The 26,736-nt window shown below is 54.0% G+C and overlaps 1 protein-coding gene across 1 annotated transcript in view; it reads left to right on the top strand.

Annotated features, from left to right (window-relative positions):
- Nucleotides 1-26,736, top strand: part of KLHL29 (kelch like family member 29) — a 311,704-nt gene that overhangs the window by 228,886 nt on the left and 56,082 nt on the right. The window contains exons 4-5 of the mRNA XM_033838957.2: nucleotides 13,773-13,914; nucleotides 16,782-17,294. Of these exons, the coding sequence (XP_033694848.2) occupies nucleotides 13,773-13,914; nucleotides 16,782-17,294 (655 nt within the window). The remainder of the gene's footprint in view (nucleotides 1-13,772; nucleotides 13,915-16,781; nucleotides 17,295-26,736) is intronic.

Raw genomic sequence — 26,736 nt, 5'->3', positions numbered from 1 at the left:
GTGCGTGTGTGCACACTTGTGCACCCTCGTGAACGTCCAGCTGCCATTCTATCGGGGATTTTAAGTCAGTGCCTGTGCCTCTCCCTTCCTGTTCTCATCCACCCGTCACCCTAGACTCTTGGTTCCTCATTGCTGTTATTTAAGCCAAAGAAAGGTGCCCTGGGACCCTGGCCCTGGCTATCTGGGTCTACAAGCCCAGCCCAGCTCTGAGACCTTGACCTGCAAGTCAGACCAGCTGCCACCAGAGCTTGTAATACCCTGGCTTTGGTCTTATGGCCAAATGGCTAGGCTTCGATAGATGTGGCGTGTGACTCACAATCCCGCCTGCTTTCCTCTCCTTTGTCCTTTCTTGATAATTCATAGCCTGGGGGGGTTCTCTGGCTCCAGCAACCCAGAGAAAATGGATACGGAAGACAGAGGTCTTGAGCCCGTGCTCAAGGGCCAATAGCAATAATAGCTGCTATTGCTGAGCCCCCTGCTTTGCCCCAGGTTCTGTGATAAGCCCTGGAAGTGGGAGATTTCTACTCCTCACTGAAATCCGTCTTTGGAAGGAGGATTACCAGGCCAGTTTTCTAGATGAAGAGGTAGGGACTCGGAGACATAAATTGACTTGTGCAAGGTCACAAGGCAAGTTTGAGGTGGGTGCCAGCTCCCACCTGCGGGGCCAGAGCTCTGATCGTTATGGAGATGGGAGGCACTTCAGGAAACCCTGTGCTGTCAGCTGGACGATTCCGTGGGTGGCCACCCAGGCTGGCTGGGTTTCCACCAGAAGTTTTCGGATCCTGCTTCTGCCCTTGTACCTTTGATTCCGAGCTCCTTCTTCCTGGGAAGCCACCTGGCATGCCTCACTGCACGAGGCAGGGCATGCATCTCACTCCACTTACTGTGATGTTTAGGGGCAAGCAAAGGAATCTTCTCATGTCTGCGTATTTAAGCGCTTTTATTAAGTGGAACAAGCTATTTCTGAACACGAGAGTGGCCAACAGCCTTAGAGGAAATTAAAATGAACCATGACAATGGAAAATTGCATAGGGGCATGGCGGATTCTCCGGAGATAAATACAACAAGGCTTTCAACAGCATTCGGGAAGGACTAGAGATCAGGGAGATTATGTTGTGAGAGGAAAAATCAAACCACCGGAAAATGAGAGCTCAGGCTGGCGGGAGGACCACGCGAACGCTGGTCAGGCCTGTGGGTGGCCCTCCATTAAGCACCCCTGGAGTCCGGTGGACAGAGTGGGGCAGAGGAGCAATGGGCAGATAGAGCTCAACTCAACTAGGCAAGCATTTTCTCAGCATCCGTGGCGTGCAGGCTATGTGGGTACAAGGGACTGAACTGTGTTCTCCCCAAATTCATAGGGTTGAGTTCCTAACCCCCACTGAGGTGGTCTTTAAAGATGGGGCCTTTGGGAGATTATTTGGTTTAGATGAAATCATGAGGATGGGGGCCCCCATAATGAGACTATTGTCCTTATAAGAACAGGAAGAGACTAGAACTTTCTCTCTGCCGTGTGAGGACAGAGCAAGAAGGTGGCCGACCACAAGCCAGGAACAGAGCCCTCAGCAGAACCTCGTCATGCTGGCACCCTGATCTCGGACTTCCAGCCTCCAGAACTGTGAGAATTTCTGTTGTCATGTCACCCAATCTATGGTATTGCGTTACGGCGACCCAAGCTGATACAGTGAAGCATGGAGGTGGACACACTCTTCTGGGACTCAGAGAACTCTTGGGACTTGAGTGTCGTAAACTGGCACATCTAAAGGTTTGACAGATATTAGCTGTTATAATTGTGATTTCTCCTATAGCCTGTGCACTCCCCTAAGCCAGAGGCTATCTATCGTTGTCTCAACCACACGACAGCTTCTCAGTAAGTGTGGGTGAATGAATGAGTGAATGAATGATGCATCTGAGTCAATGGGCCCCAGCACCAAATGGATGGAGCTGTGGTATCCAGGCAGCCCTGCAAGGAGGTGAAAGGAAGGGAGCATTGGCCCAGGTAGTCTGCTGGGGAAGGGGTGCCCGTGGATGGGGTTTGTCTGGGACCCTCTCTGGGACCCAGGATCCACAGCGAGCAGCCCCAGGTAGAAAGCCTCTCAGGCCGTCTCCATGGTGGGTCCAACCCAGCGACCCCAGGGGTTGGTACAGTGCCTGCCGCATCCTCTTGCAGGGCAGGGCCAGAGCGTCACCCTGCTCTGGTCACCCGGAAGCCCACTCCTCCTCCCATGTCACCCCCCTGGAGAAGCCTATCTGTCTGTCTACGCCAAGAGGGGCTGCTTCCCTCTCTCTCCCGCCCTTCCACCACCTCTTAAGGATTTCACCGCTTTCCCTTTTGCACCTGGACCTCCAATGAGCTTAGATAGAATCTATCTGCCCCAGCAAGCTTTCTGAAGCCTGAAGAGATGGGGTAGTACCGAATGATGCCATTTCCCTTAAAAAAAAAAAAAAAAAAAATCACTTGAACGGCCTCAGTCCTGAACTACCATAGCTGAGCCGGACCACGGCCAGAGGGCACACCCCTCCCTCAGGACACTGCCTGACGCACACTGCTCTCACAGAGAGCCTGGGCAGGAGACAGCAGAGAGAAAGCCCCAGGCAGCGGGAAGATGTCAACTGAGTGCCTCTTCAAGCGTTCTGGAAGATTCCACTGCAGAGCTGGTCCACCCCCCGGGCTCCCAGCCCTATGCCGCCTCGGAATCTAGGCTCCAGTGCGGAGACGCACACTCGGGCACTGACTGGCCGTAAAACAACTCCTTCAGCTGTGCCACCCCGTCGGAGGAGCCGCCTTGTGGCGACATTCGTGCTATGTTGTTTGTTTCTTCGTCCTGCCTGGCCTCGGGGTGACCCTGCCACAATCCTCTCTCTGATTAGGCTTCTAACGAGGTCGCCGAAGATGCCTGTGTCAGGACCGTCTTACCAGGCGTGAGAGTCGAGCTCTCGGTCGCCTCCTGCCCAGAGAGTCACAAGGCAGAGCGCTCAGAGGTCAGGACTGTTCCCTCTCGCCGGCGAGCCTTTGTCTGTAACGACAAACAAGGAGTGCTCCATCCAGACCCACGACTCAGAAGGTGGACGGTGGATTTGAATAGGAGTGTCAGGTGTTTGTTGAAGACAGGACCCCGGGGAGCCGCAGACAGTCGGCTACTGCTCATTCTTGGGGTCCTTTCTGGCTCCAGTGGGTCCTCCATACAAGGAGAGCACAGTTTGTCCTAGAATGCTCTCTGGGGAGGGGCTGGGAGGGCCTTGGGGTGCAGAGGGGCCAGGCTAGCCCCTGGCCAAGCCGTTCTTGAGAGCCCGCTGCTTCCCCCGCCTCGGGTGGTTCAGAGCCAACTCCAGGAAGGCCTGGTCCCAAATTAATATCGGGCGCTCAGAGTACAGGCGTCTGAGGGCCAGGCCGGGTCAGCAACAGACCTGCGCGTATCCCCGCACCCGCTCTCAGCTCAGCTGCCCTGTGCAGAGGACTTTTCCTCGCCAGACTCACTGAGGATTTCAGATCTGAAGATAACAGAGGCTCCTGACGTGGCCGCTGTGTGATGTGCGTCTGTGAGTCTGGAGCCAACCCCCGGGGAGGACGAGCGGGTCACAGGCTCTGAGGCTGGGAGGTCGAGGGGTGGCCCCAGAGTCATCGCCTGCAGGGCCAGCATCTGGGAAACGTCCATCACAGATCAGAGCAGGGCCGCCCCTGCCTCACCTACCTTCCCGCCCACTCTGGCGACAAGAATGAAGATGGGTCGCTGTGCTCCGGAGGGAGCTGCGCTGTCACCGGTGTGGAGCTGAGCAGGAACAAGCAGGGCGGCTGGGCCTCTGAGCAGACCGGGCAGGTTCCAAGGAACACAGCTGTCAGGGGGGCCGTGAGGGCCAATTGAAGGGGGCGATGAAAGGCCTGGCCCAGCGCTGCGAACAGGTGCCCCTCACTCTCCTCCCCGTGCCCACCCATCTGTCTGGGCCACTGGCTCCCTCACATCACAGGCGTCTGCTGAGGGCCAGGCCTGCCCTGAACCTTTCAGCAGAATGAAAGGGAAACTGATATCAGAGGGGAGCTGAAGCACAGGGAAGGCCTCTTTCTTTTCAAAGACTTTCGTCTGTGATGGGCTTTTTTTTTTCTAGGAGATCTTATTTCAAAGCCTCTTTGAAAATTTTGTGGGGTTTTGTAATGGATGAAAAGTTACTTGGAAATGGGACTAAGAAGTTTTCCGTTCAACGTCGTTAGAGGAAAGTTGAAAGCTTTGAGTTGTAAGGTTCCACCAGATTTATCATTTCTTTTGTCCGTGAGGCCCATCCACTGGGAGGGGGTCTGGGGGAAGGGGCTGGGGGCCTGGACAGGGCACGCGAGGGAGCACGGCGCAAAAACCAGCCCCAGCCGCAGTTGCCTTACATTTGCAAGGGAGGCCATCTGAGCTGATCTTTCCGCAAAAATGTTTCCAAGGTATAGACTTTGATGTTGGAACAGGGAACAGCAAACATACTTCCAGAATACTATAGGAAGCTAGGCTCTACCAGAGATGATGGCTACCACACATGTTTCATATCAGAAAAATAATTTTTAAAGAAGATAGGGCCCAGATGGACCTGAGAGAAGAGGCCAGAGCCAGAGCGACACTGGCGTGAGCCCTGGAGCATATCCATGCTGGAGAACCAGCAAGAGAAGAGGCCAGTGAACAACACAGCAACCAGAAAAAGCATTGGTACAGAAACTGAAGGGAAGAGTTTCAAGCAGGAAGGAGGAGGAAGCTGGTGTCAGGGATGAGAGCCTGGGGAAATGCTACTGGGTTTGGCAATAGGAGATGACTGTCCATTTAAAGGGGGTGGTTTCACTGAAGAGCAGGGGTGGGAAGAGTTAAACAGTGAAAGCTGAGGGGTAACAGGAGTGGGTACCAGGTGTTCTGAATCCCATGGAAGGGGTGACGGCAAAAGGTGGAGGGGGGACAGGGAAGGTAGATGGATGCTGGAATGGCACGTAAAGTGGTCGAACAAGGATTTTTCAGTGCCCGTGATGGAAAGCCAAGGGGGAGGGGCTGATCAGAGGGAGGGAGAGGGGACGTGAAGGGTGGGAGTGCATTGTTGGCTTTGGAGAAGGGTGGAGATGTCAGTCTGTGCTACCCTGGTCTGAGACTGAAGAACTGGCCCCATTGGAGAGGGCCAAGACCTCACTGGCAGGGGTTGGTGGAACATGTCAGTGGTGGGTTAGAGTCTGAGGGTCTAAGGGAGTGGGAGAGATGATGGAAGGACCAGTGGATCTGGCTCCCCAACCCCAGCGTGCTGTTGGGGTCAGAGCAGGAGGCCCACTTGGGCTGGACACGGTGGGAGGAGGAGAGGCCGTGGCTGGTACTCCTGTGACCAGGGATTCTAAGTGTAACCCCAAAAGGGTAGTGTGGGCAGGGGCTTGATAAGACTACGCCCATTTATGGAGTTGCCAACCACGACGGGGGGGCCTGGGAACATTCCAGCCATCACAGAGCATTTCTGAGGGTCTTAGGATAGAACAGGCCTCGGTTAGCGCCCCAAGCCTGGCAGGCTCTAGCTGTCATTGAAGTTCTCTGGGCCTTCTTACTCTCGCCTGTAAAATGAAGGTGAGCGGGAAAGAAATCCCATCCTGGCCATGCCTGGCATGTAGAGGGCGCTCAATAAACGTGAGCCATTAGGATGGGGGCAAGCTGGGCAGCCCCACCTCATCTGTGCCTGAATCCATTTATGGCTGGGGTTTGCTGGGTCCTCGTGGTGATTCAGTAAGAGAAAGAGGCACAGGAAGTGCTTGGTGGTTTCAACTTCAAGTATTTGCCTGGAATCGCAGGGCCAGGTTAGAGGCTGACCACTGGCCTCTGCAGTGCTGTCTCCCACCCCAGCACATGGTGGCCCTCGCCACACTGCCCCCTGGGGTGGAGACCTGCTTTCTCTGCTCCCTTACCCCTCCTCCCATCACATCCTCTGCCCCCACCCAGCTCCTGGCAGGAACACTTGCCCTCCAGAGACATCATCATATTCCATAATATGATTGGAATCTGAATATATATTTAAAATGACAAGTTTGAAATTAAAATTTAAATAAAGAATTACTTTTCTGTAAGTTGCTCCGAAAGCAGTAATTTAGCAGCAAATTGAAAGAGAAAGGTAAGCACTGGTCCTTTAAACCATCGTGCAGTTTCCAGAATGCAAGCCAGAAGTGTCTCAATTTAACACATCATTGGTTAGTATTATTAGAAATTTCATTGGGCTCCAGAGCGCATTATGGCGCTGCTCCGAAGGGGGTGCTGGGGGCGCGGCCTGGGTTCAGGGGGCCAGAGAGGGCAGCCTGTTTAATGAGGGCAGAAGGGGCTCAGGAGAGCCTCCTCCGGCCCCAAGTGGGGATTTAACTGCAATTATTTTCTTGTTTGTAGTTCAGTAGCAATCATGAAATGAGAACTGAGAGACCCATAAATGTCATTTGCTCTTCCCAGAGGTCACAGACTTACAGCTTTGGTGTCTGTCAACACGTTTTACTGACCCCTAGAACCTATGCTGGGAACAGGAGTCCATGAAGACGGTGTCACCTGTCTGGCTCCCATGAGCCACATGAGCAGGACCAAAAAGTCTGTCCCGATTGGGACCTGCCCAGCAGCCTCAGCCCCTAGGCTCCCCACACTGGGGCACAGGGGTCTGAGAACTTGAATGTCAAGACTGTCCTTACCTCCACCAGAGTGAGATCCATAGACTGCATCACCTGGTAGGCCTGTTAAGGAGCCACATTTTGGGGTCCCCCCCCAGACCTACTGAATCAGAAGCTCTGAAGGTGGGGTCCTGAAGCCTGAATTCTTAACACCCTGCCCCCCGAAATCTTCTTATGTGCACTCACACAAGTCAGGGGGCCCCTGCCATAGAGGTGGTCAATGCTCGACCTGTGTGATCTTGGAGGCCATGCTCTCATGGATAACCTGCAAATCCTAGAAAGCCAGACATCTGGGTATAGACCCCGGAGCTGTAATCTAAAAAACTCAGACACCAAAATCTCTCTCCCTTACTCCCAGCCTGAATTTCCACCATTACAACACCATTGCTGTAAGTAAGAATTGCTTTCCTGGGCTTTCACCTTTGCAGTGTGAGGGCCCCTGGGAGGTTCCCAACACCCCAGTCTGAATAGGTTTACCAAAAGCTGGCCTCTATCAGTCCCCACAGTTGGACCTGAGCACCATGAAGCCCCTAAGTGCCTTGCAGGAAGAGGGATGCTGAAAAGGAGGTGAAACATCCACTCTTTTCAGGGAGCAGGCTGCCCAGTTATGCTCAGTCCTGGAGCTGGCAGCCTCCAGGAGCTGATTCCCAGGGCGACGCAGGGTTTGGTGGTCAGAGATGCCTGGGCATTCATGTCTGCTAGGAGCCCTGTGGGAACCTGCAAGAGGAGCCCTGAGAATGCTTCAGAGTAAGAAGAAAAAGGAAATGAGAGCATTCACCACTGATGCTGGGCCCAGGACACCAGAACCTGCATCATCCTTGTGCTCCCAAATCCGTGTGCCTCTGCTACCAGCCTCTGCGGAGCGTGGACTCGGAGCTCTGCTGGCTTCCCCACACTGCCCAACCCCCAGACCAAAACCTCACCCCTGTGTGTCTGAGCAGGTGGGCACATGCCTGTGCTCCAGCCGCGAGGGAAGCAAGCTGGCAGAGCACATATTCTGGCTTCCACCTCAAGATGGGGGCAAGATGGGGGTGTTCATAAGGTGCCAGGCAGGGCTTCCCTGGTGGCGCAGTGGTTGGGAGTCCGCCTGCCGATGCAGGGGACACGGGTTCGTGCCCCGGTCCGGGAAGATCCCACGTGCCGCGGAGCGGCTGGGCCCGTGAGCCATGGCCGCTGAGCCTGCGCGTCCGGAGCCTGTGCTCCGCAGCGGGAGAGGCCACAGCAGTGAGAGGCCCGTGTACTGCAAAAAAAAAAAAACAAACAAAAAGGTGCCAGGCCGTCAGGAAAAACATTTCCAAAGGTCCACTGCAGGGCTCAGGCCACACCAGCAGTCCCTCGGCAGAAGGGGCTCTCAGAATCCAGGGCCAGGGGTTGTGGGGATATCTCACCAAAGCTTGTCTTTCCCAAATTAGGTGGGGATCACGGGAAGCGGTGACATAAAATGAGGCTGCAGGTGAAGCTCAGAGTGTAGTCAGCTCCGGGCTTCCCACTACTGTCCTCGCTGCTGCTTCTCTTTTCATCACAGGCCATTTCCCAACCCCCACCCGGCTGGGGTGTGCCTTGGTGTCCAGTGGTACTTCTGGCCCAGAGTGAGCATGGGAGTATTGTCTGATCGATTAAAGCGAGGTGAGGGCTGGGGGCGGGGGGGGGGGGGGGGGAGACTCTGGGATCCCTTGGGAGAAGGGGCTCACTGCTGTGAGGGATGGGGCAGCTGTACTCAGGAATGCTCAGCAGATGGCAGTCCCCGCTAAACTGTCACACCACATGAGTGACAATAGTGTCAAGACTTGCAGGTTCCAATCTGTGGAGGCAGGTTCATGGGCAGGAGAAGGACTCGGACGCTGGCACTGTCATTCCCCCGGGAGAGGCCCACGTGAGCCCCGGAAGTGGAGCCTGGCTCCGTCCATTGTATCTAGGCTGCAAATGCACCAGCTGCTGTGGGGTCCTTTGGTAGCGACCTTGGCCAGAATCATCTGCCTTGTTGAACCCTGCCCAGCTTTTGTGGTCCAATGTCAGCTCTCCCTAACTTCCAGGCTCCATTGATTCACTCTCTTCTGACGTCCTTGGGTGAACAGTGGAAGAAGTTGAGTTCTGGTTTTTCCACCAGCCCCATCGAGGCAGGAGTCAACCTCAGCATCCCCCATCTCCGACTATGCTCAGGCACTGGGCGAGGGGTCAGCGGATTGGGGCATTAGGCCTCCAGGCAGCCTCCAGCAGCATTCAGGGCAATGATGTTGGGGGTCCCGGCACACGAGGCCTCCACGGTCTGGAAACGTCATCTCCCCAGTGAGAGGAACACATTGTATCAGGCTTCCCAGGTGCACTACGCGATTCCACATCTCTGTTCTGTTACTCCCATCATTCCCTCTCCTGAAGTGTAGGCCATGCATTCATGCACTCGTGAACCAACAGTGATGAACACTCCTACTGTTGGCCAACACTGTAACTCAGAGACCTTGCCTTCCCTGGGCACCTACACCAGGCCAGCAGGAGCTGGGTCAGGTCCTGCCATGCGGGTCCCTGCCATCATGGAGCCCACCCACCAGTACAGGTCAGTACCGGCCCTGAAAGGCAGTGTTCCGAGGCTGTGATCCTCATGTGTGCAGGGCGAGGGGTGAGAACAAGCGAGGCGTGGCAAGGCCCCGGGGAGTCCCATCATCTTTCAAATTTCCCTGACCACCTGGGATGCTGCTGGTCTATACGGCACCCTTGTGCAAAGTAGAAAAAAGGGCTCCCTTTGGATGGACAAATTAGCAAAAGCGGCCCTTCCGGGCTGTCACAGCTCCACGGGTGCACAGGCATCTTCGCACCGTGCACCGTCTGCGGCCCCGCACGCCAACCCCTAAGTGGAGCAGGGTCCCCAGTGCCGCTCTGTAGGCGACGTGTAACTGGCTCTCCCCACGCTGATAGAGCACAACCCAGGGGCCTCGGGGGCTTGTCGCAGGTGGAGCTTCCCAGCCCCCCGACCAGCAGGCGCTTCAGCCCATGGCGCCCCTCACAGAGAGCTTCATCCATAAAGGATCGGGGTCCTTAGTGTTCTTCAGCCGTTGAAAGAAGCAGGATGCTGTCAGCCGCCATAAAAATGTGACCTTTGAAAATGTACAAGAGCTTGGGGTTTAAAAGCTGCTGCTGATGCATCCCATTAGCATCTCATTAAAGGGAAGCAGAGAGAAGCCTGCTTGGGCCGATGATGGGCAGATAGGGCCACTCGGAGGCGCCGGGCAGGAAGAGGGCTCTCTTCGGCTGCCTCTCTGTGCCAAGCGCCATCATGTCACTGGAGCAGAAGCAAGGCCAGGAACACTGGGGAAAGGCCAGATGTCTTCGTGGCTTCGGTGATGTCCTCTGTGAGGGCAGTGGGAGGGGCGAGGGGAGGCTCCTCCCCGCCGGCCCAGGCTGTCCTCCTGGTTGGTGTCTGTACATTCTTGAGTTGGCAGCCCCCTGAAAGGGGGGTGGCCTGGAGAGCCTTCGGTGGAATTGTGGACCTCTGGGGACTCTGAACCAAGGCGGAAACTCTTAGTAGGAGCCAAGTTCGAAGCTGGAGGCGCAAACCCACACACGGTCCCCTAGAAGCCTCCAGAACCTGGGAACCTCGAGTTTACCTTGGGCCTGGAACCCGTTTGCAGGACAGGGCTCTGGTCAGGCCTAGCTGACTCACGTCACCAGCTGCAACATTCCTCACCAACTGGGCATCCAGGCGCCTTGGCGAAGCGCGCAACCCGTGTCCATGTTTTTTCTGGAGGGAGTGAAGGAAGGAATGTTCACTTCTTTTTTTCAATAAAATGAAAAAAAAGTCCTGAACCGCAAGTTGCTCATAGCTTCAGAAGTTGCTAGTGCCAAATAGAATGAGTGTCCTTATTTACCTTTCCTAAAGAAAAAAAAAAAATAGGCTGCTTTCCTTCTCACAGCAGAACCTCTTTCTTGTACATAAGAACTCGCTTGTCATAGTCATGAAAGACACAGGCAGACAGCAGGCCTGTTGTAGCCACAGCTCAATCACCCCGGAGCCCTGGGCCCGCCCCAGTACCCCCTGGACCCCCTGCACCCCCAGCTTCCTTCTGGAGTGTGACTCATAGCTGGGAGCAGCCCCTCGAGGGCAGGGCTGAGTCTCAGTGACTGCCCGTCCCCAGCCCAGGGGGCCCAGTTTACTGAAGAGCAAACCCCCTGATCAGCAAAGGCGCAAGTGAGCGAGCTGGCAGGAGTGTTTTAGAATCAAGGGCCTGAGGAAAAGTGTGCAGTTTTTCAAGTTCAGAAACTCCCCCAATTTTAGGGCAAAACCCCGAACGCCTGAAGTTTTAGAGTCCGATTACCTGCTCTCAAGCAGGAGACCCCGACCACCCCTTCTGGCGGCAGCGGCTGCTCTAAGGACCAGGCCCAGGGCCTCCAAGTTCCCGGAGGCCTTCCCCACCCTGTCAGGTTACCAGGCCTGGGCGCTGATTCAGCCAGGACAAAGGGCAACTGCAGGAGGACCCGGAAAACCAAACCTGCCTCTGGCCTAGGAGGCCTCCGGGAATTCCAGGCTGCAGAGAGGGCGCTGCAGCACCCCCTACTGGCAGAAGGGGTAAGGAGACCGGGGTCTCCCCATTCAAACTTCACCCCAAAACAGGGCCCCGAATGGGACATCACACTGGCATCTTTCCCCCCGGATGCCTCTTATTGTGGGAAAAGCAACCTCTGCACCTCTGACCCACCAGCTCCCCAAAAGCCTGGGAATACAGAGGGGGCTGCAGGCAGGGCACCCTGGAAGGCTGTCTGTTTAGAGAACGCTGTACAAGCCACGCTTCTGTTTCCTAAGTTCCCTAAGACTATTGGTGAGTGTGGCTAGATCCCCAACCTCCCCGCCTACCCTGTCTCATCTGTCCCACAGACACAAGTTGGGCAGAGGCCTCTGATAAGGAAGCTTGTCCGCAGAATTGTTCTTTCCTCAGGAGATTCACTCTTTTCCTTTGTTTCCTGCACTGTTCACAGAAGTGAAGCATCTGAAATGCAGGCTGGAAATAAAGTACAGCCTAATGCAATTAGCTCAGTGCAGCTTATGGTGCTAATAGGATGCGCTCCCGCTTCTCCCAGCAGGCCCTGATGCAGGCACTGTCTGTCATCTGCGTAAGGCATCAAAGCCCCAGTAAGTCCAAACCCCTTCCCACCTGCCAGTACTCTTCAACCAGCCTGGTAAGGAGAGTCCCGCTGCTCAGAGATGCCCAGAAAGGGGTGCTGCCCCCCACCAGCTGGGTCACTGACTTAGCTTCCAGTAGGAGGCAAGAGCACAGTGGCCTCACCTGAGAGAGGCCTGCAGATGACCCTGGAGGCTCCTTTGCCCTTCTGTGACTGTCCCCAAACCTGGCTGGGCTCTGGCTACACTCCTGCAAGCTGTGGTCACTGCTCCCGGAACCATCTCTCTTGAGACTCTCACCCCCTCACAACCCAGTTATCCCAGTACCAGGCCCTCCAATGTGTTTTGGGGATTTTTTTTTTTTTTTGCTTATTATAAATATTATAATGTTATAAATAATGGTAATGGCCACAGTAGAAAATTAGGCAAATACAGAGAAGTATAGACAAAAAGAATAAAAGTTTCCCTTAATCCCTTCACCCAAGAATGACATTCCTGCCAATATTTTGGGATTTTTCCTTTCTGCACATACCATTTTACATGATAAGTTTGTATGCGTGTCATTTGATGTCCTGCTCTTCTCGTTTAACATTATAGCGTAAGCATTTTGCCACCTCATCAGGAATTCTTAGTAAACATGATGTTTTTCTTTAAACAAGTCTTAATCTCCAAAGACTTTTTTTTTTTAATTTATTTATTTTACTTTTGGCTGCATTGGGTCTTCGTTGCTGCGCGCAGGTTTTTCTCTAGTTGCGGTGAGCGGGGGTTACTCTTCTTTGCTGTGCACGGGCTTCTCATTGCGGTGGCTTCCCTTGTTGCGGAGCACGGGCTCTAGGCACACCGGCTCAGTAGTTGTGGCTCACGGGCTCTAGGCGCACAGGCTCGGTAGTTGTGGCTCACGGGCTCTAGGCGCACAGGCTCGGTAGTTGTGGCTCACGGGCTCTAGGCGCACAGGCTCGGTAGTTGTGGCTCACGGGCTCTAGGCGCACAGGCTCGGTAGTTGTGGCTCACGGGCTCTAGGCGCACAGGCTCGGTAGTTGTGGCTCACGGGCTCTAGGCGCACAGGCTCGGTAGTTGTGGCTCACGGGCTCTAGGCGCACAGGCTCGGTAGTTGTGGCTCACGGGCTCTAGGCGCACAGGCTCGGTAGTTGTGGCGCACGGGCTTAGCTGCTCCGCATGATGTGGGATCTTCCCAGACCAGGGCTCGAACCCGTGTCGCCTGCATTGGCAGGTGGATTCTTAACCACTGTGCCACCAGGGAAGCCCAGTAAACATGATTTTTATTGCCTATATAATATTCCATGGTAAAGTGGTAGCTCAGGGAGACCAGTACTGTCCTAATGTTTGTTTTCGCCCTGAGGTTTGTTTTCTCATTGAGTACCTAAACTAACAAGTGAGATCCTGGAGCAGAGAGCCTGCCTTCTTCCTGTAGGGCGGAGCCAAAGGTCCCAGTGAAGATGCTCCCTGCCTTCCAGCCCTGCATCAGGACCTGTGCTGTCCTCCCAGGGGCCCCAGTCCACCCCCTCCCACGTCTCCTCTGTGGAGTGGGAAGTCTGGGGCCTCGGAGGCTGGTGTAGAAGCAGGATGGGGCCTGACGGTAATGCTTTGGAGAGCCATCGTCTCGCTGGTCAAAGGGCTGGGCACATGGTGGTACTGGGCCTGGGCTGAGTATACAGTTGGTGCTCAGCACATGCCCGCACATATTGTTGTAGCTTATTAATGACCCAAGGCCTGGGGTGATGTCATTTCTCATAGCACAGAGCGCTCGTTCCGTTTTGATGGCTCAGGTAGAGTGGGTGGTGGAGGAGGCACTGGGTTAGGTTGGGTGTCCCTGGAGGCGGGAGTCTAGCCGAGGCCACGGCTGCTGCTACTGCACCAAAACCCTGCGATTATCCCGTGGTACTGGGTGCAGGGCCAGACCTCTGCCTCTGGCCCCGTGGCTCAGGCAGCAGGAGTACTGCGGGGGATGGGTGCCAGGGCAGGACCGTTGCCAGGCTGTGCTCACACTCCTGCTCTGCTTCTCCCCAGGCCCCCGGCATCTCCAAAGCAGACAGTCAGTCCCAGGGACTCACGACCAGCATCCGGTGGGGGCAGACGCCCATCAATCAGTCCACGCCTTGGGACACCGATGAGCCGCCCTCCAAACAGATGAGGGAGAGCGACAATCCAGGTGTGTACTCCAGGGCAGACAGAGCCACCCACACCGGGAGCTGGAGGAGAGGGCGAGAAGTGCCTGGGACCTCCTGGGTGCCCCAGCTCCTCAGTAGGTCCTGACCCGCGGTCTGCAGCAGCCCAGAACTCAGGCTGCACTGGGAGCAAGGGGACGGGGGTGGGGCAGTAGGGCGTGACTGTGTGTAATTCCCTGGGCAGTAGCTGTGTCTCTACCCCTTTCTCAAGAAAATATTGGGAAGGACAAGGGAGTGAGAGTGACGTTATAGGAGTGACTCTGAATCTGCTTCGAGTTATTTTGAATAGTTAGTCATTCCTAAACCTCAGTACCCTGATTCATAAATTTCCAAAATCACCCATTCCAGGGAGGTCTTGCCTTGCCAACAGTTACGTGAGAACTGAGAAGCTCCCCCGCCCCGGGGACTGGGGGTTTACCACCTTCTACAGCACCGGAGACCTTCTTACACGGCTCTGACCATAACAAAAACCTTCCCTGCTATCTCCCTTGGATCCCAGACCTCCCCTTGGGATACACAGAACATGTGGGCTTGGCCATCCACACCACAGCCCTACAGATATCTGAAGACCCCTGCTCATCCCCTCTCCAAGTCTCCTGCAGGACAAACACCCCAAGACTTCAGCCATACCCTCAAGCCCATGGCTTCCAGTCCCTTTACCTTCTTGGGAATTGTTCCTCTTTCTGCATCCTTCAGTGCCCAGAACCCAAAACAAAGAACCCACGAGTGGTCTGTAGCACCTCCTTCATTCAGCCCCTCTACCTTGATCATTGCAGCCTCACATCACTTCTGCTCTGCTGGCAGCCACATCGCATGCTGTCTCAACAGTAAAACCCCAAGACTGTCAAGGTGGCTACTCTGACCCTTGTCCATCTCCTCCCAATCTGGCTTAAGCAGCTGGGTGTGGGGACCCAAGGGCAAGACCTTGTCAATATCTTCCTGTAGGACTCAGCATCTTTTAGATGCCTGCTTTTATTACTGACCTTTACCCAACCTTCCCAATATGATGTCTCCCGCAGACTGGGTCATACGTCTTCCATATTGTCATCCAAATCATTGATAAAAAATGGTGAGCATATCACTAGAGACCTCCCTTTATGTCTCCTTTATCCCCTGGGCCATTCCCTGGCTCACGAAGCAATCACCTCTGTGGCCCTAGCTCTCTATATGTTCACCTCAGAGTTACCTGAGAGCTCGCCAGCTGTACTCTGAAGTTCTAATGCATTTTTCCAGGCTCCCTGGCCAGTCCTGCCGAGGACTGAGCTTCAGATGGCCTCATGTCTTGTGCTTAAGACACCAGGCTAGCTCACACTGATGCCGCCTCCCGTTCTCCAGGCTTGGGGACCATCCCCCTTAGCAGCCAGTTCTATGATTTTCCTGGCACTGCTTCACAGACGTTTGTAGGCCTCTAGTTTGCTCCAGCCTCTCTCATAATCAAAATCAAAACTATTCGTTGCACATCTATTATGTGCCTTGTTCTGTGTGTCATCTCACTGCTCACAGCAACACTACGAAGTTGGCACTATTGTCCCACTGCAGATGAGGAAACTACTCGGGGAAGGCTTTGCCCTAAGTTCACTCAGCTAGTGAGGGCAGACCCGGGACTAACATGCCAAGCCAAGCCTGGCTCTCCACCCCCATGCCGAGTGGCTCCCCCTTTGGACAACTCCTCAGAGAGAGTACCCACTGCTGGTTAGGGAGTCACCCCACCATGCTGGCTCCTGCCCTGCCTCGAAATTGTACTTCTGTGAGAGAGCTCCAAGCCCCACCTTCTAGCCTCTGGAGCTGGTGGCCCTGAGTACCCCTTGGGTCCCACTCTCCTTCCTCGGACTATGCCGCCACTCCAGGCGTCATGACAACAAAGGTGGCCTTCAGAAGACAGAGTCCTAGACCCAGACTTATTCATCAGAGGTGACCCAGATTGACCTTCCCGGTCACAGCATCTTCCAGCTTCACTCACAAGCCCACTCAGGTCACCTCCATGGCAGCTGAGCTCAGAGGGCCCTGCTCTGCCTCATCTGGGCACAGCTGGCTTTGCATCTTAAACTGGGGTCTCAGGAGGTGTGACTGACCCCTTTGTTCAGCCAAAATGGACTTCCCTTGTTTCCCCCAGGGCTAGCCATGCAGAGGTTGCTTAGGACAAACCCTGGCCCCCCAGCAAGGCCGTGAGAGCAGCTCCTGCCAGCCGCCCCCACTGCCCCCACCCCTGGCTCTCCCTTCCTGCACCACAGAACCTTTGCAGGGCTCCAGGCTCTGGCCCTCTCCTTTTGCCCAGCAAACACCTACTATCTTCACAATCCAGATTTCTCCCCACCTTTCTCAGACAGTGATTCTCCAGAAAGGAAGGAAAAACACCCACATCTATGGAACATGTAACGCATGCCAGACATTCTGCTAATTTGGGGCGTTTTTGTCAAATACATCTTCATCATTCAGTTCTTCCCGGGAGACCTATGAGGTGGGTGTTGCTAGTTCCATTTGACAGAAAGAAAGAATGAGTCTCAAAGATGATAAGCGAGCTGCCTAGGGCTCTTAGGTAGTAAGCGGCAGAGCTAAGATGTGAATCCAGGTCTCTTGGAAGGTCTCTACTTTCTCCTCTCTACTTTGCTGCTTCTCAGCCTCTCCCTGGCAGGTTATGGTCCCCCCTCTGAGACCCCAAAGCCATGTTTATCTACTCCTAAAGCACTTATTTTGTGCCACTGTAACCACGGATTCTTAGCCCGTGAGCTCCCGGGCACAGACCTCTTGTTCACCTCTGTGACGCCGGCACTCGGCCCAGGGCCGGGGGCAGTCGGTGTTTGTTGAGTGAAGATGTAACTGGCGGGTGACATTTCTTCCATCTCCCTTGCAGGCACAGGGCCGTGGGTGACCACAGTGGCCGCCGGAAGCCAGTCTGCCCTGATCGCACACTCCTACGGAGTGGCCCAGCCTCCCACCTTCAGCCCGGCTGTGAACGTCCAGGCACCGGTCATTGGGGTGACCCCTTCACTGCCTCCCCACGTGGGGCCCCAGCTCCCGCTGATGCCAGGCCACTACTCACTCCCACAGCCGCCCTCTCAGCCGCTGAGCAGCGTGGTGGTCAACATGCCCGCCCAGGCCCTGTACGCCAGCCCGCAGCCCCTGGCTGTTTCCACGCTGCCCGGCGTCGGGCAGGTGGCCCGCCCAGGACCCACCACTGTGGGCAATGGCCACATGGCAGGGCCCCTGCTGCCTCCACCGCCGCCGGCCCAGCCGTCTGCCACTCTCCCCAGCGGTGCCCCTACCACAAATGGGCCCCCCACGTCAGACTCGGCCCACGGGCTGCAGATGCTACGGACCATTGGCGTGGGGAAGTATGAGTTCACCGATCCCGGGCACCCCAAAGGTAAGTCCTGCTGCCCACACGCTCCTGCGTGCCCGCATCTGTGCTTCCCTGTACGGTCACTACCACAGCGCGGACAGGAGTCTGGTTCCTGGCTTCCGTGCTCCCCAGCAGTCTCTCACTGGTTTCAATCCAGGCTCCCTGCCAAAGGCAGCCTGGCCGCAGCCCAAGGAGGCAGAGGGGAAGGTGGAGGGCAGGACAAGGAAGGCGGGGAAATGTGAGTGCGTAGGAAGCGGAGGGGAGGGGAGAGCCTGCAAAGTCCAGGGCCTTCCGCCTTCAGCCCGAGCCCTGGGCCATTCTCCCCTCTGACCCAAGGCCAGGCCACGTGCAGAATGAGCAGGCATCCTCTGCTCCTCTTAGGGCTCCCTTAGAACAGTCCCTTTGGGGGCCTTCTCCATTTCCACTAACGAGGACAGTCAGAACATGAGCTGTCTGTGTTCCCTGTCCCCACTCTGGAAAACATCTACTGCCATGCCGTGGGGTGAGAGCAGCTCAGGGGCATGAGGTGAGGCCCAGGAGCCACGCCCAGACCATCCTGAGCCAGCTGAATGTTGGTTCTGTGAGGTCCCATGGTGGCTCTATTAGGCCCCAAGAAAGAGCACCTCTGGCCTTGGCCTTCGTTTAACCCCCCTTCCCCGAGCCCAGGGCAGTTTTCATTCAGGGGAGCTCCAAGGCAGATCCTCGAGAACAGAGCCAGGGGAAGGAGGGCACCAGGATGTGGTTTTAGGTTGGGCGCCGGCCGGAGGGTCAGTGCAAAGGGCTCCAGCACACCAGCCTCACTCCTGACAAGTGTCTAAGGGGTCTGGCCAGCTGGGATGAGAAAGGGAGTGGGAGGCTGAGGCTGGTGGGGCTTATCTGCCCCAGGCTTGTCTATCCCCTCCAGGTCCGGTCAGCCGGGCCTCTCCTCCCGCTGAATGGAGAGGGGGGCCAGCGAGCCCTGGATCTGGGTGCGGGCAAGAGGATACTTAACAGGTGGTCTGCCCTGCTGGGCATCCAGGCCTCCTTTGAAAGGGGAGTAGATGGTCTAGGAGGTGTGGATCTCGGGCATGACTTCTCAGCCTCCCTACTTACAACCACTTGAGATGGCAGAGTTGGGGGGTGGGGACACGTGCAAAGCAGAGTCTTAGCAGAGCAAGGACTCCAGCCAGCCATGCTCGTCCAGCCTGCTCTCTATCTTTATCCCTTCGAGCAACTTCCAGGCCTTGTCAAGCGTCCCAACACCACCAAAGCCATGTCTAGATCTCTGATGGGTTTAATTCCCAATCTGATTGTGCCCCTGACTGCCTTTGTTTGGGAAATCAACACTAGTTTTAAATGACAAAATTATAGAAAATTACATCTACATTTTGGTAAACTCTTGCTTTAAGATCTTTTTTTAAAAAAAAATTGACTAAATTGATTTTTGTTTGTTTGTTTGAATTGTTTTGGTTAAGCTCCCTCCCCCTTTAAACAAAAACTCACTCCCAGTTTATATGCCGCCAACTCTGACACACTGGGCACCAGGTGTCCTGGCTGCTCCTAAGGCTGTGCCAAGGCCTGAGGCACTGGGTGGGCTTCCCTCTCCCCACCCCATCCCACTGCCGCATCCCAGGGGGCCTCCTAGGACTGAGCAAAGGTCTTGCTTACTTGTCAATGTCAGGCATGCACCTAGGAAAAGGAGTTGTTCTGTGTAAAAAGGTAACTGGCCCAGCCGGGGCTGCTCCCTGGTTCAGGGCTTAGCACGGAGCTGGGATCCACCTCCCGGAAGCTGCCAGGCGTCGGCACATCTGATCGCTGTTAAGCATCTGAGTCCCTAAGACCAAGAAGATATAGGTGGTAGAGGCAGGTCCCTGCTGCGCCCCTGTTGGTGCTGGGCCTGCAGGCCCTTACAGAGCCACACCTGTAACATCATCAGACGGCGTGAACCATCCTCTATCGCGGACCTGAGCCCACACACAGGAGGGGAGTAAAGAGGGGGCCCCTGGTGGGATGTGCTCTTCTAGCCCCTATGGTGTATATTCAGCACCAGGTGAGGGCCAGGGATGGTGTGGGCCTAGAAAGTGTTCACAGCCCCGCCTTCCGGTGACCTAGCTAGATTCCCCCAGCTCCAGCCGGTGACCCAGTGACCCACCCATCATGATGATTTTCCTAGGTTTCCGGTGGGCTGGTTGTTTCCCCAGAAATTACATTGAACTTGCTTCTCTACTTATGGCCCTCATCGGCTGATTTATCCCCTTATATTGGCGATGAAGAAAGACAATGAAGCATGCACACACAAATGCCTCCCAACTCAAGCCTGGGTGGGTTTTGTCTTTTTTTTTTTTTTTTTAGGTAATTTCTCCTTTCATTTCTAATCTTAAAAGCCTTTATTGCTAAAGCTATAATTTGTCTGTCAGATCTAATGTCAAACAACTGCATATTTTTTTAAATAAGAAACCTGAATTTTGAAACCAAACCTTTGAAACTTGCTATGTGAGACTCATCTTCCTGACAAGACCACGTGGGTTTGGATTTGGGTCACTTTTAATTTTGCCCCTAGGGATTTTACATCTCCGAAGCCCGATTGATTTCACACTCCGAAATGACAGGCAGCTGGCTCCGAGGGGGAACCTGGAGGCCCTGCGTGACAGCATCAACACTAGTCAGAAATCTACTTAAGAAAAAAAAAAAAAAAGAACTTTCCTTTTCTCCTGTTCTCTGTTTGAAAGCTTGCCCAGCATTATAATAAGATCCACCATAGAACTCCTTGAGATCTAGCTCATTAAAGTCCCGTGATTTTTCGTACTATTGTTTGACATGACAACCTGGCCTCTCGCGGGGCTGAGTAATTATGAAGAGATCCCCTCCATGAAGAAAAGGTCTAGCCAACCAGAAGGATGGGGCCACTGGTATTTTTAGACTTCATTAGTGCCCTGATTTTAAACTTCACATTTTGTTTCTTGTAATTATCTTCCCATCGACTGAGCTGAAATTTCAGTTGGGGCTCTGTTAGTCTGCCTTACCAAGAAAGGGCGCTGGGGCTTTCATTTAAAACTTAACCAGTTGAAAAATAAAGGTGGTGTGGAAATGCTTTTTGATTTGCAATAGGTCAAGCAATTGTCTCTCACCTTTGACTAGAGAAGCCGGGCTTGCATGCAGCTCACTGTAATGAGTGTTATTTCAATGCAATGAGCACACACAGATTTTTCTTAAGAAACTTACAAGATAAACCTTTCTTTCTCCAAGAACAGTTTGGGGGTGGGAGGAATCTGTAGGATTTCTTTTCTTTTTTTTTTTTTTTTTTAGATTATATATTGAAAGCTGATTAAAATAGATTTTATGTGTACAAAGTGATAAGAGGGGAACAAAGATTTAGTTCCACTTGAATCCTGTTATAAAATACCTGAGCCGTTGGTCTTGTTGCGTCGGAACCCCTGAGCTAATCCACGGGCGGAGCTGGTGGCCAGCATCAGACCTCGTGAGCCGTCGAAGTCCAGTGTCACTGCACTGGTACCACATGAGCCCAGCTGTGTGTCACAGCAGAGGTGCAGGCTGTTGATGTTATTCTTTCTAGCCCCTACCTTCTTCCACAAAGGATTTTTGGTGGCCAGGAGGGTGGCCAGAGACCCTCTAAAGCCTCAGACGCTAGTGGTGAGCTGCAGAAAGGCTATTATATTTTCACCTGCATGTCAGGGAGAGAGAAGCCAGGATGCACCTGCTCCCTCTTGCTTCTGGACCGAAAAGCAAAGTCCAAGTTGACCAGAAGTGAAGAGGCTTGTCTCTTTTGACTTTAGATTTCACAGGCCCAGGGTGAGGGACCACGAGGATTCTCAGGGCTGGGGAGTCATGTGGTGGGGTGTGTGGAGCCCCTCCCTGCGGGTTTTGCATTTCCTCCTATCCCACCCTTGCCCCTGGACCTCCACCCTGCGGAACTCTGTCTGTCCTCATGCCACCTTCTGCTTGGACAGCAGCTGCCCTGGCCTCCACAAGTGGCAAAGACAAGGTCTGGTAAAGATACTTTGAGACAGAGTGAACAGCTGTGTGACTGGGGCAAGGCTTCTGACCTCTCTGAGCCTTCCTTTCATCATCTTGAAAATGTGATGACAGTACCACCATCATCGGGCCTCAAGGAGGATTGAATGAGATCGTGGGCTTGACCGTCCATGACACTATACCCACCTGACATCAAAACAGTTACTCCCGCCGACACAAGCCCCAGGTCCGGGGAGTTCAGTAGAGAGAGAAACTGGTGAAGGGGCAGAAAGCAGGGGCCTCTCCCCAGTGCAGAGGAGATGGAAGAAGCCCAAGTTTGTTCACAGGGCTGGCAGCCACTGGTCAAGCTGCTTAATGGGAATGCCATGTCCCCGTCCCTAAAAGGGAGTGGGATGAGTTACCTTCCTGGCTGGGGGGTGCAGGACTGCTCCCCCCAGCCCCGGCACCAGCACAGATCTCACCTCTCCCTGCGCCAGCCTCTGATGTGCCAGGGCACACTGCTCCCTCAATAAACATTCTAGAAGAAGCTGGGGATGCCTGATAACACTGTTTGCCCACACGTGGTTAGCCCAGAGACACAAAATGTCCAAACCGAAATCATCTTGCCACAGAGCTGCTCTCCCTGTGTCTCTGTCTCAGAAATGACACCATGAATCCAGGCAGGAGTCCGGAGTCAAAGCCTGTGGTTGTCCTCGTGCCCGTATGCAGGGAGCCTGGAAACGCCTTTGCGTCTGCCTCCTCTGGACGTACCTCTCCCTTCCACCCCCACCCCACGCCTCCTTTCAGGCCGCCATCACTCCAAGCCTGCATCACCAGACCCACAGTACAGCCCCTCCCATCCAGAGTCCATGCTGCAGCCAGAGTGGTCTTTCCAAAACACAGGTTCGGTCCTGTCACTCCCTGGTGAATGACTCCAACAGCCCCACCGCTCTCAGGACAGAACCCAGCCCTTGACATGGTGCTTCAGGATCCGGCTCCTGCCTGCCCCCCCGCTTCGGCTCTCACCCTTCTGCTTGCAGGCTGCCCTGTAGCCACTCCACGGCCTGGGTTCTCTCCTGTGCAGCTGTGCTCTGGCCAAGCGTCTGCAATACGGTTTGCCTGGCCCATTCTCCCAACTAGACCGCGAGCCCCTGGGTTGCGGGCAGGTACAGACTCCATCCCATTCCACCCCCAGTATCCAAGCCAGTGCCTGGCACTAAAGGATGCTCCAGAGGAGTTCGGGAATGAAGGCACAGAGCACTGGGCTGGGAATTATCCAGCGAGGTTCCCTGACTTCTCTCCAGCCACCTCCTCCCTTTGTGTGGTGAAAGCAGGTTAGTACTTGAGGGTCCGGGCATATAGGAAAGTCCGTGGGAGACTTCCTTCTGCAGCTTCATGGTCACTACCCCCATACCTGTCCCACGCTTCTGGGAACAGAAGTCCATCTATTTCAAAGTTCCTCCTGTAGCCAAGCACCTCCACCAAAATACTTACCCCTGAGTACATGGGATCTAAAACTCTGTTTCAGTTTCCTCATCTATATCAAGGGGATAACAATAGAATCTGCTTCTTACTGTTGTGAGGATTAAGCGAGTTATTTGACATAAAGCCCTTAGAAGAATGCCTAGTACTTTGTAATTACTATAAAGGTATTTGCTATGATTATTTTCATTCCTGGTACCAGAACCATCTTTCAGTGTCCATGGCCCTTTAGGGGCCCAGGGTAATGTGAAAAAGCCAAAAACCACTTTGCCTTCCAGAGTCTTAGGATGTTGCGCTAACATCATGATGTTCGAAGTACCTAGTTCCCGGAGGTCCACTTTGTACAGAAGAAAATTGCCTTCTCTCATCACATCATTTTACAATTCTCCACCATCACAATCACAAGCAGAAGGAACCAGCCCATTGCTGGGAACTTCCCCCTAATTCCAGAAGCTATTTGTCCCACAGGGGCTCTCAGCATCCTTTGACATTCAGTTTGATATTGGGGTGCCAAGGATATTGCAGGGGTCCTCCTCCATGGCCATATCAATAGATGGGACAAATAGAATTATGTCACTCATGCAGACCAACCAACCAAGGCTGCAGGTGAAGAGGGGGTTAGGAGCATGTGGCTGGAAGCATGGAAAGTGGCCAGGAGCCCGGGTTCTGCACCAGAATGCTTGGGTAGAATGGAAACTCCACTACCCACTAACCCAGTGAACTTGGCTAGAAACCTGGTATCGCTAAGCCTCTAAGTTATCTGTAACATAGAGATAATAACAGCGCCGTCTTCTTAGATGTGCTGTAAGGATTTCATAATGTATGTAAAGTCTTAACATAGTGCCTGACACACAGTGTGCTCACAGTAATGTTAGCTGTTGTTATTACTCCCATTCCTGTAAATTCTAAAGAATCCTGGATCCTGGGGTTTTGGGGGGTGGGGGATACTGTCTGAAGCCCCTTTGGCTCGGAATCTCTGTTATTTTTAAAGCAGCATTGTTCAAAATAATCTCCCAGATCTGGCTGACATAACACTCAACACAGATCTGGAATCAAACCCCCAGTCCCACCATCACCCGAACTTTCCCCTTTCCAGCCCCCAAGCCAACACACACACACTCTCCCCCAGGAAGTAGGTGTCTCGGAGCCTATGGAATTTGAAAAGTCCGTCTACACGAGGTCTTCCCTCCTCGCGTGGATGGTACCTGCCCCCAGCCTGCCTTGGAAGGCCCTCCTTCCCTTCACAGGGCTCTGTCCTCGAGGGGTTTGTTAATCATTAATTGGAGGGTTGTCCAGGGCTTAACAGTTTTGTTAACAGATCATTTGACAGTGAATGAACCAGGCAAGCGGAAAGATGCAGCAAAGCGGCTAGACCACCCAGAGATCGTGTCATGCCTGGAGCAGGAAGTGGCCCATGAGCCCCAGCCTGTGTACGTCCCTCTCCGGACCCCACTGCTCAGCAGGGCACAGGCAGAGCGAGGCTCCCTGGGCCCTCTCCTCACTGAGCTGGGAGTGGCACATGGGCTTTCAGCCCCAAAGCTCCGCTGAGCAACTTCCAGGTCAGAAATCCCACTCCGGCCCTAACTATCTGACAGGCAGGGCCAGAGGAGTCCAGATGCCGACTGCAACGAGGGGGCTCTTCAAATGGGAGCAAAGGGAGGGAGCATTTCCTTTCCAGAGGTTTCAGGAAATGGTGCTGACCCACAGTAGGAAGCCAGTTGCCCTGGTCCCAAGCCCTGTCTTCTCTCAGGAGTGGTGGCCCAAGCAGACACCAGCAGGGATGACCACTAGGTTCTAGACCACTGACAGTCAGAAGCCACTGACAGGCTTGAGCCATGTTACCGCCCTCCGTGCTGCACCACCAGGCATTTATTGAGCAAGTGATATGTTGTATTAGGCACCTACTGTGTGCAGAGTCCACACTTGGCTTCTCCCAGGCAAAAGATGTGAGGCAGGGCCTCCCTGGTGGGGCAGTGGTTGAGAGTCCGCCTGCCGATGCAGGGGACGCGGGTTTGTGCCCCGGTCCGGGAAGATCCCACATGCCGCGGAGCAGCTGGGCCCATGAGCCATGGCCTCTGAGCCTGCGCGTCTGGAGCCTGTGCTCCGGAACGGGAGAGGCCACAACAGTGAGAGGCCCGCGTACCACAAAAAAAAAAAAGATGTGAGGCAGTGTGCCAGCTGCATGCCCCGTACAGGTCTCAGCTCCTACTGAAGGTGAGGCCCTGTGGTGACGCCCACGGTGTTCCAGACACCACACCGAGCGCTGGGAGGGACGGAGGTCTCCCTGGAGGAGCCCGAACTCCACTTGAGGGGGCCGTTGGGGGTGGGGGCAGTAATAAGAGCTAAGGGGCTGGAAAAGAGAGGCCAGTGTGGACGGGGCCTCTAGAGGCAGTTAGAATGATGCAGAGGAGACAAGCAGAAGGCAGGTAGTACTGCAAATGCCACATCTTAGGAAGGATGTTTGAGATAAGCGCCAGGGACCCAGACTTGTGACTTCTGTACCATAGAGTTACACGCACACGCTTCTACTCAAATGGTTCTCAGGGCTCGTCCTGATCGGAGACAGGTTCAGCTTGTGGTTTATACTGATTTATGCCTGTGAAGTCCATTCTCTGAACCCTTGACACATAAAGTCGAGACAGCCTGGGCTTTCCTCGGGCTGCCTGGCTCTTCTCTTTAGCCCCCCACACCCCCATCAGTAATGGCACTATAAGGACCCGGGATCTTGGGCGAGAGTCCATTTCCTCAGTGCCCAAGGCCATTCTGGTCTTACAAGGTGAAGACCCCTTGGTCTTCAGGGGCCTTCATCTGGGAAAGAAGTGCTTGGGGGCCATTAACCCCCAACTGGGGAATCGGTGCACACCCAGGGTCCAGGAAGTCTTGGTAAACCTTTCTCCCTCCTATCGTAACAGACATTAATGGCGAGTTTCCTGTTGCCTGATCACTATTCAAAGAGCCAGCCTGTGCCTTCTTGCTAGGAAAGTCATGTCCCGTTGGGCTGACCCCTAGGGCTTTTCAGTTTTCGAGGCTGGGGATGAGTTTCAAGAGGAGGAGAGCTGGGCAGGTGTGACGCATCTGCTCCCTTCCCTGAGTGATGGGGAGGTAACAGTACACCAAACCATGACACCGTGGCACAAACCTGACTCAGACCATTCGGTTGAAAGTGCATTCCATTCAGGAGCACACTTACTATTCTAAAAATGTAAAAGGTAAAAATAATACAAGCACAGTAGGTAAGGAACACACAGCATTGTGTAAATTGCTTGACGAAAACAATGGCCAAAAGGTTGCCATCTACTGAAATTGTTGTCATTGCCTTTTTTCTTAGTGTACCTCTCTTTAAAAATATACATCTCAGAGGGAAGCCCAAGCGTTTCCGGTGCAGCACCAAGAAAACGTTCTTCACTTTCTAGGTCTCCCCGCAGCCTTTTGGATGACCAAGCACAGCGCCGTGAACTGTCTGGTTTTGCCCACTGGCCTCTCAATGCCTTTTCGTCCCTTCTCCCAAGAGACCTCTCAATGTTGCATTGGCTCAGTGTCTCAGACCCAGGTCTACACACGTCCCAGGCAAATACATATTAGTTTTTTACCACCTTCTGCAGGACCAATTTCATGGGCTATATATTACTCAGCTTAGGCTGCCGTAACAGAATCCTGCAGACTGGGTGGCTTAAACAACAGAAATTAATTTTCTCACAGTTCTGAAGGTGAAAGTCCAAGATCAGGGCGCCAGCAGGTTAGTTTCTGGTGAGGCTTCTCTCCTTGGCTTGTAGACGGCTGTCTTCTCACTGTGTACACATGTGGCCTTTCCTGTGTGCGTGGGCTCCTGGAATCTCTTCTTATAAGGTCGTAATGGATGAGTCCCATCCCTATGCCCTCATTTAACCTTAATTACCTCCTTAAAGGCCCTATCTCTAAATACAGTCACATTGAGGATGAGGCTTTCAACATAGCAATTTGGGCATGGGGGACACAATTCATTCTGTAACAGGCTATGCTCAGTCTTGTTGGCAAATGGAAACGGTAGCCCCTT

The sequence above is a fragment of the Tursiops truncatus genome, chromosome 14 (assembly GCF_011762595.2).
Source record: "Tursiops truncatus isolate mTurTru1 chromosome 14, mTurTru1.mat.Y, whole genome shotgun sequence".
NCBI lineage: Eukaryota > Metazoa > Chordata > Mammalia > Artiodactyla > Delphinidae > Tursiops > Tursiops truncatus.
The sequence above is the reverse complement of the archived record's forward strand: the minus strand, read 5'-3'. Positions and strand labels throughout refer to the sequence as shown.